The sequence below is a fragment of the Medicago truncatula genome, chromosome 2, assembly GCF_003473485.1.
Source record: "Medicago truncatula cultivar Jemalong A17 chromosome 2, MtrunA17r5.0-ANR, whole genome shotgun sequence".
In the NCBI taxonomy this organism is placed as follows: domain Eukaryota; kingdom Viridiplantae; phylum Streptophyta; class Magnoliopsida; order Fabales; family Fabaceae; genus Medicago; species Medicago truncatula.
Window position 1 is genome coordinate 39,800,915 of NC_053043.1, and position 16,054 is coordinate 39,816,968.

The 16,054-nt window shown below is 33.9% G+C and overlaps 2 protein-coding genes across 2 annotated transcripts; both read left to right on the plus strand.

The window, feature by feature from the left end:
• Positions 1 to 3,048: 3,048 nt before the first annotated feature.
• LOC25487383 (TIR-only protein) lies at positions 3,049 to 4,280 on the plus strand. Its single transcript, XM_039830161.1, has 2 exons — positions 3,049 to 3,631; positions 4,024 to 4,280. The coding sequence occupies exons 1-2, from the start codon at positions 3,147 to 3,149 to the stop codon at positions 4,166 to 4,168; spliced, it is 630 nt and encodes a 209-aa protein (XP_039686095.1). The 5' UTR covers positions 3,049 to 3,146; the 3' UTR covers positions 4,169 to 4,280.
• Positions 4,281 to 14,742: 10,462 nt separating this feature from the next.
• Positions 14,743 to 16,054, plus strand: LOC25487382 (TIR-only protein). The gene is made up of 2 exons (XM_013609295.3): positions 14,743 to 15,357; positions 15,798 to 16,054. Exons 1-2 carry the CDS (start codon positions 14,873 to 14,875, stop codon positions 15,940 to 15,942), a joined length of 630 nt encoding a protein of 209 aa, XP_013464749.2. The 5' UTR covers positions 14,743 to 14,872; the 3' UTR covers positions 15,943 to 16,054.

A 16,054-nucleotide genomic window follows, 5' to 3' on the forward strand; every position in this document is an offset into this window, starting at 1 on the left:
TACAAATACGTCTATTTATTTTTTCTTTAAAAAAAATACGTATATTTATTTTTATTTTCACGTATTTAAAAAAATAAATACTTGATCAAATCTTAGGAATGCAACAATGTTAAATGTGTTGAAGGAGAGATTTATCATCTCATCATGGTCTTATTCGACTTGATGAATTAATCTATACAATTGCATGAAGATGATGCACAATTAACATAAAAAAAAAAACATAAATACAAACAGACTAACTAATCAATGATTTTATAAAAAAATAAATACAACAATATTAGGCTTCCATGATATAAAAAATTCATAAGCCTAGTTCTTTTTATATCATTAATTAGTGTAGATTTATGCTTATAACTTTTTTTTATTTCTTTATAAAGTACTACCAAAAAGACATGTACTCACGTGTCCGTTTTTCCGCTCTTTTTATTGTGCTAACAATTTGAAAATTATGAATAATGTTTTTTTTTTTTATAAAATTTTGATTACCATGATTATATATTTCAATGACACCAACAATATAACAAAAAAAAAAATCTAAATTCTTCTTTTAATGACACCAACAACAATCTTTATTATAGAAAAAATTGTTTAAGGGTATAATTGGGATAATGAAAAAGTAAGTATAAATATACTCATCTAGTTTGTTATACTTTTTAAATGATAAAGGAAACAAAAAAACCAGACATATATGTATTCTTATCGTGTTTGTTACATTTTTTTAATATTTAAATTTATTCTTATATATTTGTTACATGTGTTATTTGTATTGAAAATTGAGGGCATTTTTTGAAAAGAAAAAGTAAGCTCAAAAGAGCTTAAAGGAGTTGTTTTCTTTATATATAGTATAGATATAGATATGGTAGAGTAGTCCCGTATGATTGTGGCCGGCTAATATTTCAAATAAAAAGCAAGTAAAAAAGACAAACTTTTACTCCCTCCATCTCAAATTGTATGACGTTTTAGGCATTTAACATGTATTAAGAAATATAAATAATTTTGTGTGGGAAATATATATTATGAGTTGTTTTACAAAATTGTCCTTTATAAATGGTATGAGAAAGATAAATTAAAGCATTGAAAGAAGAGAGTAATAAATAATTAAGGATATAATAGGAAAAGTAACATTAATGTTTCATCAGTATTGTAAAGCGACATATAATTTAGGCCAATTTTTTTGCAAAGCGACATACAATTTGGGACGGAGGGAGTATCCTATTTACTCTTTTTTTTTAAAAAAAAAAAAAAAGAAAAACCATATTTTTCAAGAAAAACTTTTGTTTATTCTCATGAAATTAAATGCTAATAACATTCAATTTTCTTTCTCTTCAATTTTCTCCATAACCAATAGTCAATGAAAATTGTTTTTACATCTTCCTATAAAACTTAGTAAAAAAAAAACATAAAAAACTATTCTTCAAATTTTTATGTTTTAGTTTTCGTAATAAGCGTGATTTGATTTGATTTTTTGCTTCCAATTAGGGACGGAGGGAGTATTTAATTTTCTATATCTAGGATTCTATATAAGTCATAATATGCTCTTGGTGAGAATTTAAGGTTGATTTGCATGCCAAATTGTGATTAAATGTAAAGAAAGTGTGAAGGAAAAACCCTAATACAGTCTAACAAACAAGTTTCACAACCTTCATTCTTTAATCAGTTTACATAGTTGTCCAACACTGTAAAAAAAAAAAAAAAAGGAAATTATCCGACACTTATACATATATACTAATTTTATTTTTTTGACTATATAAGCATGTATACTATTTCTCCTAGAAAACACATGCATACTATTTTTTAATCCCCAAAGTTAATTTTTTTGCAAGAAATCATATATAGTATCTAAGTAAAAGATGCCACATGAAATTTAAATTTCTGCTCTGTATGAAATGCATTGTAAGCAACATATGAAGTTGGCAAATACTAATGAATAGTGTAGTAACACACTCTCTAATATTCACTTTTTTATTGGTTTAAATTATTGTGAGTCTACACATTTGAAATAGAACCCACGCATGTGGTTGGGCATACATTGATTTCATTCAATTAAAGAATAAGTGTTATAAAGAGTGTTCAAAAGTGAGTGTTGCTAGCATTCCTCAATACTAATATATTTTTTTACCAAACCTAAAGAAAGCACATTAAATAATGATCATAAATAAGGCAAAAACTCTTTTCGCACTCTTTAATTCGAATGATATTGATAATAATATTGGTTTTATTTTGATATAGAATTGCTTCATGAACAAGCTAACAAATGTAAGGAAAGTTTTGATAATTAGTTATGAGTTGAAATTGTCTATTCAAACGGTCAAAGGAAGAAGTCCCTTAAAAACTAGAGTTTGCAGCCTTCTCAATATGTTTAATATACCAAGGCATGGAATGACACTTATATGTAGTTGACTAATCAAGATCAAGAATTTATAGAAAATAAAAATGCCATGTGGAAAAGAAAAAAAAAACAAAAACAACATTCTTGGCGCAGACAAGACGAAATTACTTTGAACCTATGAAGAAATTCAAGAAGGGGACAAGACACCAACAATATTTTTTTTTTTGAAGAAGACACCAACATTTTTGTTTTCATCTTGTTCCATTAATTTTCCAAATCATATTGAGAATAAGAACAAAGTATGTTTTGTGTCGTTCAAAAAATCAACTACATGTATAAATATTCACGTTTATTGTTCACATATACTAAGAATACAACGTGTTTGAAAAGTTATAGTGATTACTACTCGAGATGAGTATAGTCCCTAGAGGGAGTCAAGTTTAGTTTTCATATATAGTTGTCAAAATCAACATAATCGTTAAGAATTTTTTTTGAATTTCAATATTTTTTCCAACCTTTCAAACTATTCAACTTGATCGCCAAGGTAAAACTAGATTGAATATCCCACTAATTAAAAATTCAAATAAGGAAAGAGAATTTTCATTCTTTTATAAATACCTAAGTATAGTAGTAAATGCAAAGATAGGTCCAACCCTAAACTCTAAACTCTCTCTATCAATCTATAATCAATCCTACAGTTAGATATTCATTTCTTTTAATAAACACAAAGATACATAAGCTTTTAATTACAAAGTACAAAACAAAGTAGGGCCAATCAAAGGTTAAAGTACAACCACACACCCTTTATTGTATCAATATGCAAACTTCTTTGGCAATGAAGAGCTTATTAAGCCATCAAAGGAAAATTACACAAATGATGGCAAGACGTATGATGGAGCCATGCGATGTGTTCCTCAACCATAGAAGCCCGGACACAAAGAGAACGGTAGCAACTCTTCTTTATGACAACCTTAAAAGGCATGGTTTCAACCCTTTCTTGGATGAGAAAAACATGAAGCCAGGGGACAAATTATTTGAGAAAATCAACGGGGGAGTCATGGAGAGCAAAATTGGGGTGGCGGTTTTCTCTCCGCGTTATTGTGAGTCTTATTTTTGCCTCCATGAACTTGCCCTTTTAACGGCGTTGAAGAAGAAGGTGATTCCTATATTTTGTGATGTTAAGCCTTCTCAACTGCGCGTTGTTAAGAATGCAAAGTGGTCGGAGGAGGAACTCCGGAGGTTTAGATGGGCTCTCGACGAGGCTAAAAACACCGTTGGACTAACCTTCAATTCTTCAAAAGGGTAAGTATATTATAAAATACTGATATAACAAGAATACCTTACTATATCCCGAAAACAAAGAATATTTGACTATATAACTCAGTTGGTATGAACAATACATTACAATATATAGATGTCAGCATTCGAACTCTAAATTCCCCACTTATTCACCTTAAGGGGGAAATACAACCACTGGCTACTTGAAAGAAAAAAAAACATTTGACGATGTATAAAATGTGAATTGATGAATGAATTTAATCCGCCGGCCACAAGACATAATTTTTTTGGAAATTAAAAAAATAAATAATTAAATGGTCATCTATTTCATGAAGAAGAAGAAACATGTAACCCTATAATTTCTTCACATCTATGCGTACATTATGGTGCCTCATTTTATTTATTGTGAAATGCAGGAACTTCTCCAAATTTGTGACTAATGCTTCTAACATAATCATTGAAAGCATGACAGAACTTCAGAATGAAGAGAAGATGAAGTGCTTGCCATCGACAAAACTTCAAAATGAAGAGAAGATGAAGTACTTGCCATCTCGTGTATAGAAATTCACCTGAAGAAATCTAACCATACATAATGATCTGGATTCAAACCAATTAATATCATGTTCTACACAAATAATTTAAATTTGTTTATATCTTGATTTAATCATTATTTCAATAAGTTCCCCATATATATGAAGAAACTATGGGGCTTCTTCACATTCTTTCATTGTATTCTTTTGTATAAATAATACAATTTTTATTACAGTTGTTAATGACTGAATTTGTTCCAAGAAAAAATAGGAATTCTAAATAGATACAATTATAATGCTGATTTTGTGCACCATATAAAAGCAAACAATAATACAAAATAGAATTGTTGTTTAATTTATTCAAAAAAAAATAATAATGTTGACCAGTATCTCCTTCAAATTGATGATCAGGCTAATCAAGAAGCATCAACTTTTAAGTTGTAAAGACATATGTATATTGAAGTTGCAAGCTAACTTATGGAAGAAAGATAGCATGATCATCAGCATGTTGAATGGCATTGGTGCTTGTTAGCATGGAGAGGTGTGGTAGTGCTACGGGAATGCCAAGTCCAGCCAACAAACCAAGAAGCCTTGTAATCTCAGAGAAAGTTGTAAACATGGCCTCATATTCAAACTCATCAGTGGATTGGACTTGGTTTTTAATCTTCAAACTCATATTCAAACATATTTATCTCTAACAAAATATAAGCAAAAATGAGTCAAATGAAATTGATGTATTTGGTTAAAAATTTGGTCCAAATACATCAACTTTATTTTGACTCACATTTGCTTATTTTTTTATTTTATTGAGGGTATAATATATATACAACAACTAGACACGACACATACTCCTTGTTAGTTTGTAATTCAAACTACTTTTATCTTTGTTTAGTTTGTTAGGGTTAGTTACTTGTCTCTTAATTAACTAACCGTTTTCCTAGATTTTAGCTAGTTTGTTACACCTATAGAAAGTTATTTGGTGTGCAAGCATTAGAGGAACATCTTGTGTGTTGTGAGAATAAGTGAAATATTTAGTGTTTACTAAATATGGAATAATTTAAAGATGGAAAGTGCAAAGAATAATGTAAAGGAATGTTTACTCTAGGATAAGAGTAATAATAGGATGGAGAGTACATGAGAGGTTTATAATTGTTTGAAGTATTGTTCACTCAATTTTTTAGCATGTACATTACTATAAAATGTTTAGGAGTTTTGTAATTTAGATATCACAACAAAACAAGTAGAGTGTAACAAAGTGAATTTATTAATTAGAAGTTCATCTTTCTTCTTAGACATTTTTTCATACAAATTTATTGTTCTAGCTACATTCGTGTTCAACTTTAGTGAGTGCATAGTTCATATTATTAGAAGTCTATATTTTCCGCTGCTACTCAACAATTGGTATCAGAGCCAAAAATGGCTTCTTCTAGTGGATCGGTCAAGGTCGGCAAATATGAAATAGAGAAGTTCAATGGGAAAAATGATTTTTCCTATTGGAGGATGCAGATGAAAAATCTGCTTATATCACAAAAGTTGCATAAGGCGTTAGTGGGAAAAGAACAAAAACCTGTGAGTATGAAGGATGAGGATTGGGAAGAGTTAGATCTTGAAGCACGGGCAGCCATAATCTTATGCCTTGAGAGGGATGTTGCATTCTTGGTTAATGAAGAAGCAACGGCTGCTGGCGTATGGTCAAAGTTAGAGAAAACTTTCATGACGAAAACTCTGACAAATCGGATCTATTTGAAATCCAAATTGTATACATGCAAGATGGAGGAAGGCACCTCAATCCGGGATTATGTCAACAAGTTTGATAGGATTATATCAGACTTGAAGGATATAGATGTGAAGATTGATGAAGAAGACCGAGCACTCATGTTATTGCTTTCATTACCAGAGTCTTACGAAAATCTAGTTCAAACATTGATGCTTGTGGGTGATACTCTAACCATGGATGAGACTAGAACATCACTTTTAGCGGATGATCTTCGAAAGGTTGCTACAAGCGGGATGTCTAGCAGTGGAAGAGAACATAGGGAACAAGCTCAAGGATTGTTTGCTACTAGAGGGAGGACCAATGAAAGAGGACAAGGCAGGGGAAGGAAATCTAGATCAAAATCTAGAGCTTCTGCGGAAAGAACATGTTTTAAATGTGGTGAGCTTGGACATTTTAAAGCAAATTGTCCAAATAAGAGGGTATTATTTCAGAATAAGCAGGCCAACAACTCTAAAGGCAAACAACAAGATTTGTCAGAGGCGAGTTATGTCTCTAATGACGAGGATGATTGTTTCTCTGTCTCAGAGAGAGACCATGATATTTCAGGTAAGTGGATGCTTGATTCAGGAGCCTCACACCATATGTGCCCAAATAGGAAGTGGTTTGCTACCTACCAAAGTATAGATGGTGGAACTGTTTTAATGGGGAACAACCATGCCTGTAAAATTATGGGGTATGGTACAATACAAATCAAGATGCATGATGGAGCGTTAAGAACTCTAATGAATGTGAGACATGTTCCAAATTTGCGGAAAAACCTTATTTCTCTTGGCGTTCTAGAGGAAAATGGTTGCAAAATAGTTATGGAAGGTGGAATTTTAAAAGTTGTACGTGGTTCGTTGGTTGTGATGAAGGGAGTTCGACACAGAAATCTTTATCCTCTTATAGGTAAAACCGTTACAGGAGACTTGGTAGTTGGAATCATTGGAAGTAAAGATCAAACAGAATGCACAAGGATATGGCACATGCGCCTTGGGCATATGTCAGAAAAGGGTCTATCATTACTTGGTGAGAAAGATTTGCTGAAGAACATGAAAAAGCCATGCATGGAATTTTGTGAACATTGTGTGTATGGAAAAGCACATCGCTTGAAGTTTTCTACAAGAAAACACAAAAGCAGAGGATTGTTAAACTACGTGCATACTGATGTTTGGGGTCCGGCTTCGGTTACTTCTAAGGGTGGTTCCAGGTACTTTGTTACATATGTTGATGATTATTCGAGGTATGCTTGGATTTATTTTCTTAAGCATAAGAATGAGGTATTTGATATTTTCAAGTGTTGGAAAGCAATGGTTGAGAACAGAACGGGTAGAAAGCTGAAAACTCTGCGATCAGATAATGGTACAGAGTATACAGATGGAGCTTTCAAGAGGTTTTGTGACCAGGAAGGTATTGTTAGACACTGGACGTTAAGAGGCACACCACAACAGAATGGAGTCGCGGAAAGACTGAACCGTACACTTCTTGAGAAAGCAAGGTGTATGCGCTCTAATTCTGGGTTAGATCGAGAATGGTGGGCAGAGTCGGTTGCTACAGCTGGTTATGTAGTAAACAGATCCCCACATTCTAGTTTAGGTGGAGACACACCCTACAAGGTGTGGTCAGGTGAATATGCGGACTATGACAAACTCAAAATTTTCGGATGCACGTCGTATTATCACGTCAAGGATAACAAACTTGATAATAGAGCCAAGAAAGCTATTTTTTTAGGATATGCAAAAGGGGTCAAAGGCTATCGTCTTTGGTGTCTAGAAGATTCTAAATTTGTGATTAGCAGGGATGTTACCTTTGATGAGAAATCTATGGTGCCTAACTATGGTGATGTTAAAGTATCAAATCAAATAGTTGACATAGAATCTAAAGACCAACCAGATTCTAGTCATGATCAGGTGGAACATCCTAGTGTCACTCAAGATGATGAGGAGGATGAACTTGATGATGAGGTTCAACAGGAAAATACACATGTATTGCAACAGCAGCTGCAGGAATCTTTGGATACCACTAGGCCAAAGAGAAATTATAAAACAGTTCAGAAGTTGGGGTCAGACAAACCTCTAAGGCATTATGGGCAGGTAAACTTGGTGGAATATGCACTCTCGGTTGAAGATGATGAGCCGGTCACCTTCAAACAAGCTATCAAAGACAAGGATAAAGAGAGTTGGTTGGTTGCAATGGAAGAAGAGATGCAATCTCTTCACAAGAACAAGACATGGGAGGTAGTCCCATTACCTGTAGGAAAGTCTGCTATTGGTTGTAAATGGGTGTATAAAAGAAAAGAAGATCATACTAAGTCGTGTGGTACAAGATATAAGGCTAGACTAGTGGCTAAAGGGTTTGCACAAAAGGAAGGAGTTGATTACAATGAGATATTTTCTCCGGTGGTGAAACATACTTCTATCCGAGTGCTATTAAGTTTAGTAGCTCATGGTGACTTAGACGAGGAAATATATATGTATCAACCTGAGGGTTACAAGGTTGAGGGTAAAGAGAGTCAGGTATGTCGCTTGAGAAAATCACTTTACGGGTTGAAACAATCTCCTAGACAGTGGTACAAGCGATTTGACTCTTTTATGATAAAACAAGGTTTCTCTAGAAGTAGTTATGACAGTTGTGTCTATATTCAGAAGCTTCATGGAGGTGATTATATCTATCTATTATTGTATGTCGATGACATGCTTATTGCTTCAAAAGGCAAGGTGGAGATAGATAAGCTGAAGTCTAAACTTGGTAAAGAGTTTGAGACGAAGAATTTGGACGCTGCAAAGAATATACTGGGTATGGAGATTAGTAGAGAGAGGACAAACCGGAAACTGTTCTTGAGTCAAAAAGGCTATTTAGAGCGGGTTGTTGAAAGGTTTGGAATGAAAGGTTCTAAGTCGGTGGTTACTCCATTAGCTCCACATTTTAGACTTTCTGGTAATCAGTCTCCCACTACAGCAGAAGATAAGGAAAACATGAAAAATGTACCTTATGCTAGTGCAGTTGGCAGTTTGATGTATGCTATGGTGTGTACACGTCTAGACATTTCACAAGCGGTAAGTGTTGTTAGTAGATTCATGGCAAATCCAGGAAAGGCACACTGGGAAGCAGTGAAATGGATTTTGAGGTACTTAAAAGGTACCATTAACACTGGTTTGTGTTTTGGTGGAGCTACATGTCAAATAAGTGGCTTTGTTGATTCGGATTATGCTGGTGATCTAGATAAACGAAGGTCTACTACTGGTTATGTGTTCAAAATACACGATGCTCCAGTAAGTTGGCGATCAATGTTACAGTCTACAGTGGCACTATCTACTACGGAGGCTGAATATATGGCCGTAGCAGAAGCAGTAAAGGAAGCATTGTGGCTGAGAGGTCTTCTAGGTGATTTGGGTGTTACGCAAGAACGTGTGAGTCTGATGTGTGATAGTCAAAGTGCGATTCACTTGGCTAAGAATCAGGTTCATCATGCTCGGACCAAGCATATCGATGTAAGGTATCATTTTGTACGGGATGTGATAGAGGAAGGTCGTATTTCTCTTGCGAAGGTACATACTGATGAGAACTCAGCTGACATGTTAACCAAGGTTGTGTCAGGTGGGAAGTTCCAACATTGTCTGGACTTGCTCAATATTCTAACATGTTGATTCATGTGGAGGCATAATAAGACGCAATTTGTTCGTCCAAAATTTGAAGTTTCTTTTCAAATTTTGAACGAGGTGGAGAATTGTGAGAATAAGTGAAATATTTAGTGTTTACTAAATATGGAATAATCTAAAGATGGAAAGTGCAAAGAATAATGCAAAGGAATGTTTACTCTAGGATAAGAGTAATAATAGGATGGAGAGTACATGAGAGGTTTATAATTGTTTGAAGTATTGTTCACTCAATTTTTTAGCATGTACATTACTATAAAATGTTTAGGAGTTTTGTAATTTAGATATCACAACAAAACAAGTAGAGTGTAACAAAGTGAATTTATTAATTAGAAGTTCATCTTTCTTCTTAGACATTTTTTCATACAAATTTATTGTTCTAGCTACATTCGTGTTCAACTTTAGTGAGTGCATAGTTCATATTATTAGAAGTCTATATTTTCCGCTGCTACTCAACATGTGTATATATATTGATTCCTCAATGAATAATGCTAATGCAATTCACATTCATTTTCCCTTAATCTCTTAATCCCTCATTCTCTCTTTCTCATTCCATAACTGTTTCTTCCTTCTCAAGTTATACAAACACACAAACCCTAATCCACTGTTTCCCCTAACAATTGGTATCCAGAGCCATACATTACTTTGATCCAAGAAGAAGATCAATCATGAATTTCAATGCGAATACTGTTGCGCACTTACCAATTTTTGATGGAAAGAATTGGGACAGGTGGGTGAAACAGATGAAAGTCATCTTTGGATTTCAATATGTTCTTGAGCTTGTCAACAATGAAATTGAAGCACTTCCAGAAAACCCCACATATGTTCAGAGAAATGCACATAGAGAAGCCAAGAAGAAGGAACGCAAGGCTCTCTTTTACGTTCATCAGTGCGTGGACAACAAGGTTTTTGAGAAGATTGCAGATTCAGAAAGTTACAAGGAAGCATGAGATACACCTGTGAAGTATTTCAGTGGAGATAACAAAGTGAAGAAGATTAGGTTACAATCATTGAGAAGACAATATGAATTGCTTTAGATGAAGAAAGAAGAAAAGATAGAAGATTATTTCTCATATGTTTAAGCAATCACAAATCAGATAAACTATGTGGTGAGACACTTTCTGATAAATCAGTTGTGGAGAAAATCTTAAGAACTCTTCCATCTCAATTTGATCACTTGGTGATAACCATAGAAGAAACTAAGGATTTGAATGAAGTGAAGATTGAAGAACTTCAAGGAGCATTAGAAGCTCATGAGATGAAGATTACTGGTAGGAAAGAGGAGAAAGATGAAGAGCAAGCACTTCTTGCAAGATTCAAGCAAGAAGAATCCAAGAAAGAGTTTTGAAGAAGAAAAAGGGAAAGAATAATCAGAAGCATGGCGACAAGCCTGAATCTTCAAAGAATGGAGGTGAATCTTCTAAGAATTAAGGGAAGAAATTTGATAAGAAGAAGGTACAATGCTTTAATTGTGACAAATATGGACATTATACTTCTGAATGTTGGTTCGATAAAGATAGAAAGAGAAAGAATAAAGAGCAAGAAACAAATGTTACTCAAGAAGATTCAAATTTTGATGATGATACAATCATGTTAATGGCTACTACAAGCGATAAAGAATCTGAAGCAATATTAGATACTTGGTATCTTGATACTGGATGCTCAAAATATAACTGGTAAGAAGGAATGGCTAGGCGAATTTGATGATAGCAAGAAAACTAGTGTGAGATTGACTGATAGAAGAAGTATAAAGGCACAAGGTATGATGAATGTAACCATACAAGGCAAAGATGAAAAGAATGAAGTGATAGAAAATGTGCTCTATGTTCTTGGAATGAAGTGTAATATCATGAGTGTAGGTCAGCTCATAGAGAAAGGTTATTCAGTAACAATGGAGAATGATACCTTGAAGCTGTACAATCCAGAAAAGAAGCTTATACTTCAGTCAAATCTTACAAAGAATAGAACTTTCAAAACCAACATAGTGATTAAGGAGGAAATTTCCTATAAAGCTTTAGTGAAAGATGATGAATCTGAACTTTGGCACAAAAGGTATATGTACACTTGAACTATAGAAGCTTATGTCTACTAAAATATAAGAATATGGTGATTGGGGAGTTAAATGTGAAGATCCCTGAACAATCATGTAGCATATGCATAGTAGGGAAGCATTCTATGTCAACTTTCAAGTCTGAATTGAAGATGAGAGCAAAGCATGTACTGAATGTTGTGCATTCTGATATTTGTGGACCTATAGAAGTTCATACCTATAGTGGAAATAGATATTTCATCATTTTTATGGATGAATACTCCAGGATGCTATGATTATACTTGATAAAGGTCAAGATTGATGCTTTGAAAGTATTTCAGAAGTTTAAGGTGCCAGTTGAGAAACAAAGTGGCATGAAGCTTAAGATTCTTAGAACAGATGGAGGTGGTGAATATACCTCTAGAGATTTTGAATCTATGATCTTAGTTGGATATCACAATACTGGAGCATATAGATTGTTTGATTCACACTCTAAGAAAATTGCAATTAGTAGAGATGTGAATGTTTTAGAGGAAGAATATTGGGATTGGAATTCAAATGAATGCAGTGTGTCTGAGAAGCAAGTTATCATTGAAGATAATAAAGAAACTGATGAGCTTACCATCAATGAAGAAGCTATTAAAGAATAAATATTAGATGAGGAGCCAACCACTATAGCCAGACCATAAAGAAACAAACAAATCCCAATGAGATTGCAGGATTGTCAAGTATCTGGTGATGATGAAGTAGGTTCTAATGGTGAATTGGTGCATTTTGAAATGCTTGCAGACTCTGAGCCATTAGATTACAAAGCTGCACTATGTGATAATAAATGGAAGGAAGCTATGATAGATGAGTTGAATTCTATTGAGAAGAATCAGACACAAGAACTGATTCAACTCCCTGATGGTAAGAAAGCTACAGATGTCAAATAAGTTTTCAAATTGAAATTGAATCCTGAAGGGAACACAAAGCAAGATTAGTGGCTAGAGGTTTTCTACAGAAAGAAGGTTTTGATTACACTGAAGTTTTCTCACCAGTTGCAAGGCATGAAACTATCAGATTGATTATAGCAGTAACAAGTAGCAATGCCTGACGTCTATATCACTTAGATGTAAAATCTGCTTTCCTGAATGGCACACTAGAATAAACTGTGTATGCCCCTCAACCTCTTGGCTTCATAATCAAAGGGAAAGAAGATAGAGTGTTCAGACTGAACAAAACTTTGTATGGCTTAAAACAAGCACCAAGAGCCTGAAATAAAAGAATTGACAAAAAATTTGTTGAACAAGGTTTTAAGAAATGCCTAGCTGAGCATGGATTTTATGTGAAGGGAGTGAAGGAACAAGCTCACTGATTATATGTCTGTATGTAGATGATCTTATGCTAACTGGAAGCAACATGTAAGACATTAAAGATTTCAAATCAGTCATAAAGTCTGAGTTTGAAATGACTGATTTAGGTAAGCTTGCATATTTATTAGGCATGGAAATTCTTAGAACCTCAAAGGGATTGATACTCCATCAAACCAAATATGCTATTGAGATCTTGAAGAAGCTCAATATGTTAGATTGCAACTCAGCCATCACTCCTGCAAAGGCTAACATCAGAAATGAAGTACAAGAAGAAGATGAAGGTGTGGATCCAACTATGTTCAAAATGCTCTCTGGTTCATTGAGATACTTATGTCAAAGCAGACCAGACATAAGCTACTCAGCTGGAATCGTTAGCAGGTTCATGAGTAACCCTCTCAAAACTCATTTCTTAGCAGCTCAGAAGATTCTTAGATACATAAATGGTACATTGCAATATGAAATTCTATTTCCTATGTCACAAGCAACTGAGCAGCTCAGCATGATAGGCTACTCAGATGCTGATTGGTGTGGGGATAAAATAGACAGAAGGAACACTACATGCTTTGTGTTCATGCTACAAGGAGCACCTATTTCCTGGTCATCTAAGAAGAGTCAATTGTTTCTCTTTCAAGCTGTGAAGCTGGGTATGTTGCAGGTTCATCTACAACTTGTCAAGCAAACTGATTGCATAGTGTGCTAGAAGAGTTAATGATCAAGCTAAAGAAACCTATAAAGTTTCTGATAGATAACAAGTCTGCAATTAACCTCGCTAAGAATCCTATTGCACATGGTAAATGCAAACACATTGAGACTAAATTCCACAACTTGAGGGATCAAGTGAACAAATGCAAGATCACGGTTGAATACTGCTTAAAATTGGATCAAGTTGCAGATATCTTCACTAAACCAGTCAAAAGAACCCAATTTCTGAAGCTTATAAGAGAATTGGGAGTAGTTTGCTTTAAGAGTTTGAATTAAGGAGGAATGTTAGTTTGTAATTCAAACTACTTTTATCATTGTTTAGTTTGTTAGGATTAGTTACTTGTCTCTTAAGTAACTAACTGTTTTCCTAGATTTTAGCTAGTTTGTTACACCTATTGCAAGTTACTTGGCGTGCAAGCATTAGTGGAATATCTTGTGTGTATATATTGATTCCTCAATGAATAATAGCTAATGCAATTCACATTCACTTTCTCTTAATCTCTTAATCCCTCATCCTCTCTTTCTCATTCCATAATTGTTTCTTCCTTCTCAAATTATACAAACACACAAACCCTAATCCATTGTTTCCCCTAACACTCCTAGTATCTAGACAACCCGTCCAATCGGGATCACTACAGACAAGCAAAGTAAGAGACAAATGAAGCAAGGAAAAATAAACCACGAAGAGTCCATATATGATGTTGCTGTTTTTGTCGTTCAAAAAATCAACTACATGTATAAATATTCATGTTTATTGTTCACATATACTAAGAATACAACGTGTTTGAAAAGTTATAGTTATTACTACTCGAGATGAGTATAGTCCCTAGAGGGAGTCAAGTTTAGTTTTCATATATAGTTGTCAAAATCAACAGAATCGTTAAGAATTTTTTTTGAATTTCAATATTTTTTCCAACCTTTCATACCATTCAAATTCACTTGATCGCCAAGGTAATACTAGATTGAATATCCCACTAGTTAAAAATTCAAAAAAGGAAAGAGAATTTTCATTCTTTTATAAATACCTAACGCACCCCATAAGTAGTAGTAAATGCAAAGATAGGTGTCCAACCCTAAACTCTAAACTCTCCCAATTTATTATCAATCATACATTTAGATATTCATTTAATTTCTTTTAATAAGCACAAAGATACATAAGCTTTTAATTACAAAGTACAAAACAAAGTAGGGCCAATCAAAGGTTAAAGTACAACCACACACCCTTTATTGTATCAATATGCAAACTTCTTTGGCAATGAAGAGCTTATTAAGCCATCAAAGGAAAATTACACAAATGATGGCAAGACGTATGATGGAGCCATGCGATGTGTTCCTCAACCATAGAAGCCCGGACACAAAGAGAACGGTAGCAACTCTTCTTTATGACAACCTTAAAAGGCATGGTTTCAACCCTTTCTTGGATGAGAAAAACATGAAGCCAGGGGACAAATTATTTGAGAAAATCAACGGGGGAGTCATGGAGAGCAAAATTGGGGTGGCGGTTTTCTCTCCGCGTTATTGTGAGTCTTATTTTTGCCTCCATGAACTTGCCCTTTTAACGGCGTTGAAGAAGAAGGTGATTCCTATATTTTGTGATGTTAAGCCTTCTCAACTGCGCGTTGTTAAGAATGCAAAGTGGTCGGAGGAGGAACTCCGGAGGTTTAGATGGGCTCTTGACGAGGCTAAGAACACCGTTGGACTAACCTTCAATTCTTCAAAAGGGTAAGCAAATTATAAAATACTGACATATATATATATATATAATTATGTTATTTCTAATATCCTAACAAGAATACCCGACTATATCCGTGAAAAAAAAAAAAAAAGAATATAATTTAACTATATAACTCAGTTGGTATGAACAATATATTACAATATATAGATGTCGGCATTCGAACTCTAAATTCCCCACTTATTCACCTTAAGGGGGAAATACAACCACTGGCTACTTGAAAGAAAAAAAAACATTTGACGATGTATAAAATGTGAATTGATGAATGAATTTAATCCGCCGGCCATAAGACATAATTTTTTTGGAAATTAAAAAAATAAATAATTAAATGGTCATCTATTTCATGAAGAAGAAGAAACATGTAACCCTATAATTTCTTCACATCTATGCGTACATTATGGTGCCTCATTTTATTTATTGTGAAATGCAGGAACTTCTCCAAATTTGTGACTAATGCTTCTAACATAATCATTGAAAGCATGACAGAACTTCAGAATGAAGAGAAGATGAAGTGCTTGCCATCGACAAAACTTCAAAATGAAGAGAAGATGAAGTACTTGCCATCTCGTGTATAGAAATTCACCTGAAGAAATCTAACCATACATAATGATCTGGATTCAAACCAATTAATATCATGTTCTACACAAATAATTTAAATTTGTTTATATCTTGATTTAATCATTATTT

Excerpts from the sequence above, each read along its gene's own strand:
- LOC25487383 (XM_039830161.1), top strand. The coding sequence starts at position 3,147 with ATGCAAACTTCTTTGGCAATGAAGAGCTTATTAAGCCATCAAAGGAAA. Across the intron at positions 3,632-4,023 it reads ACCTTCAATTCTTCAAAAGG|GAACTTCTCCAAATTTGTGA; the intron begins GTAAGTATATTA and ends TGTGAAATGCAG.
- LOC25487382 (XM_013609295.3), top strand. The coding sequence starts at position 14,873 with ATGCAAACTTCTTTGGCAATGAAGAGCTTATTAAGCCATCAAAGGAAA. Across the intron at positions 15,358-15,797 it reads ACCTTCAATTCTTCAAAAGG|GAACTTCTCCAAATTTGTGA; the intron begins GTAAGCAAATTA and ends TGTGAAATGCAG.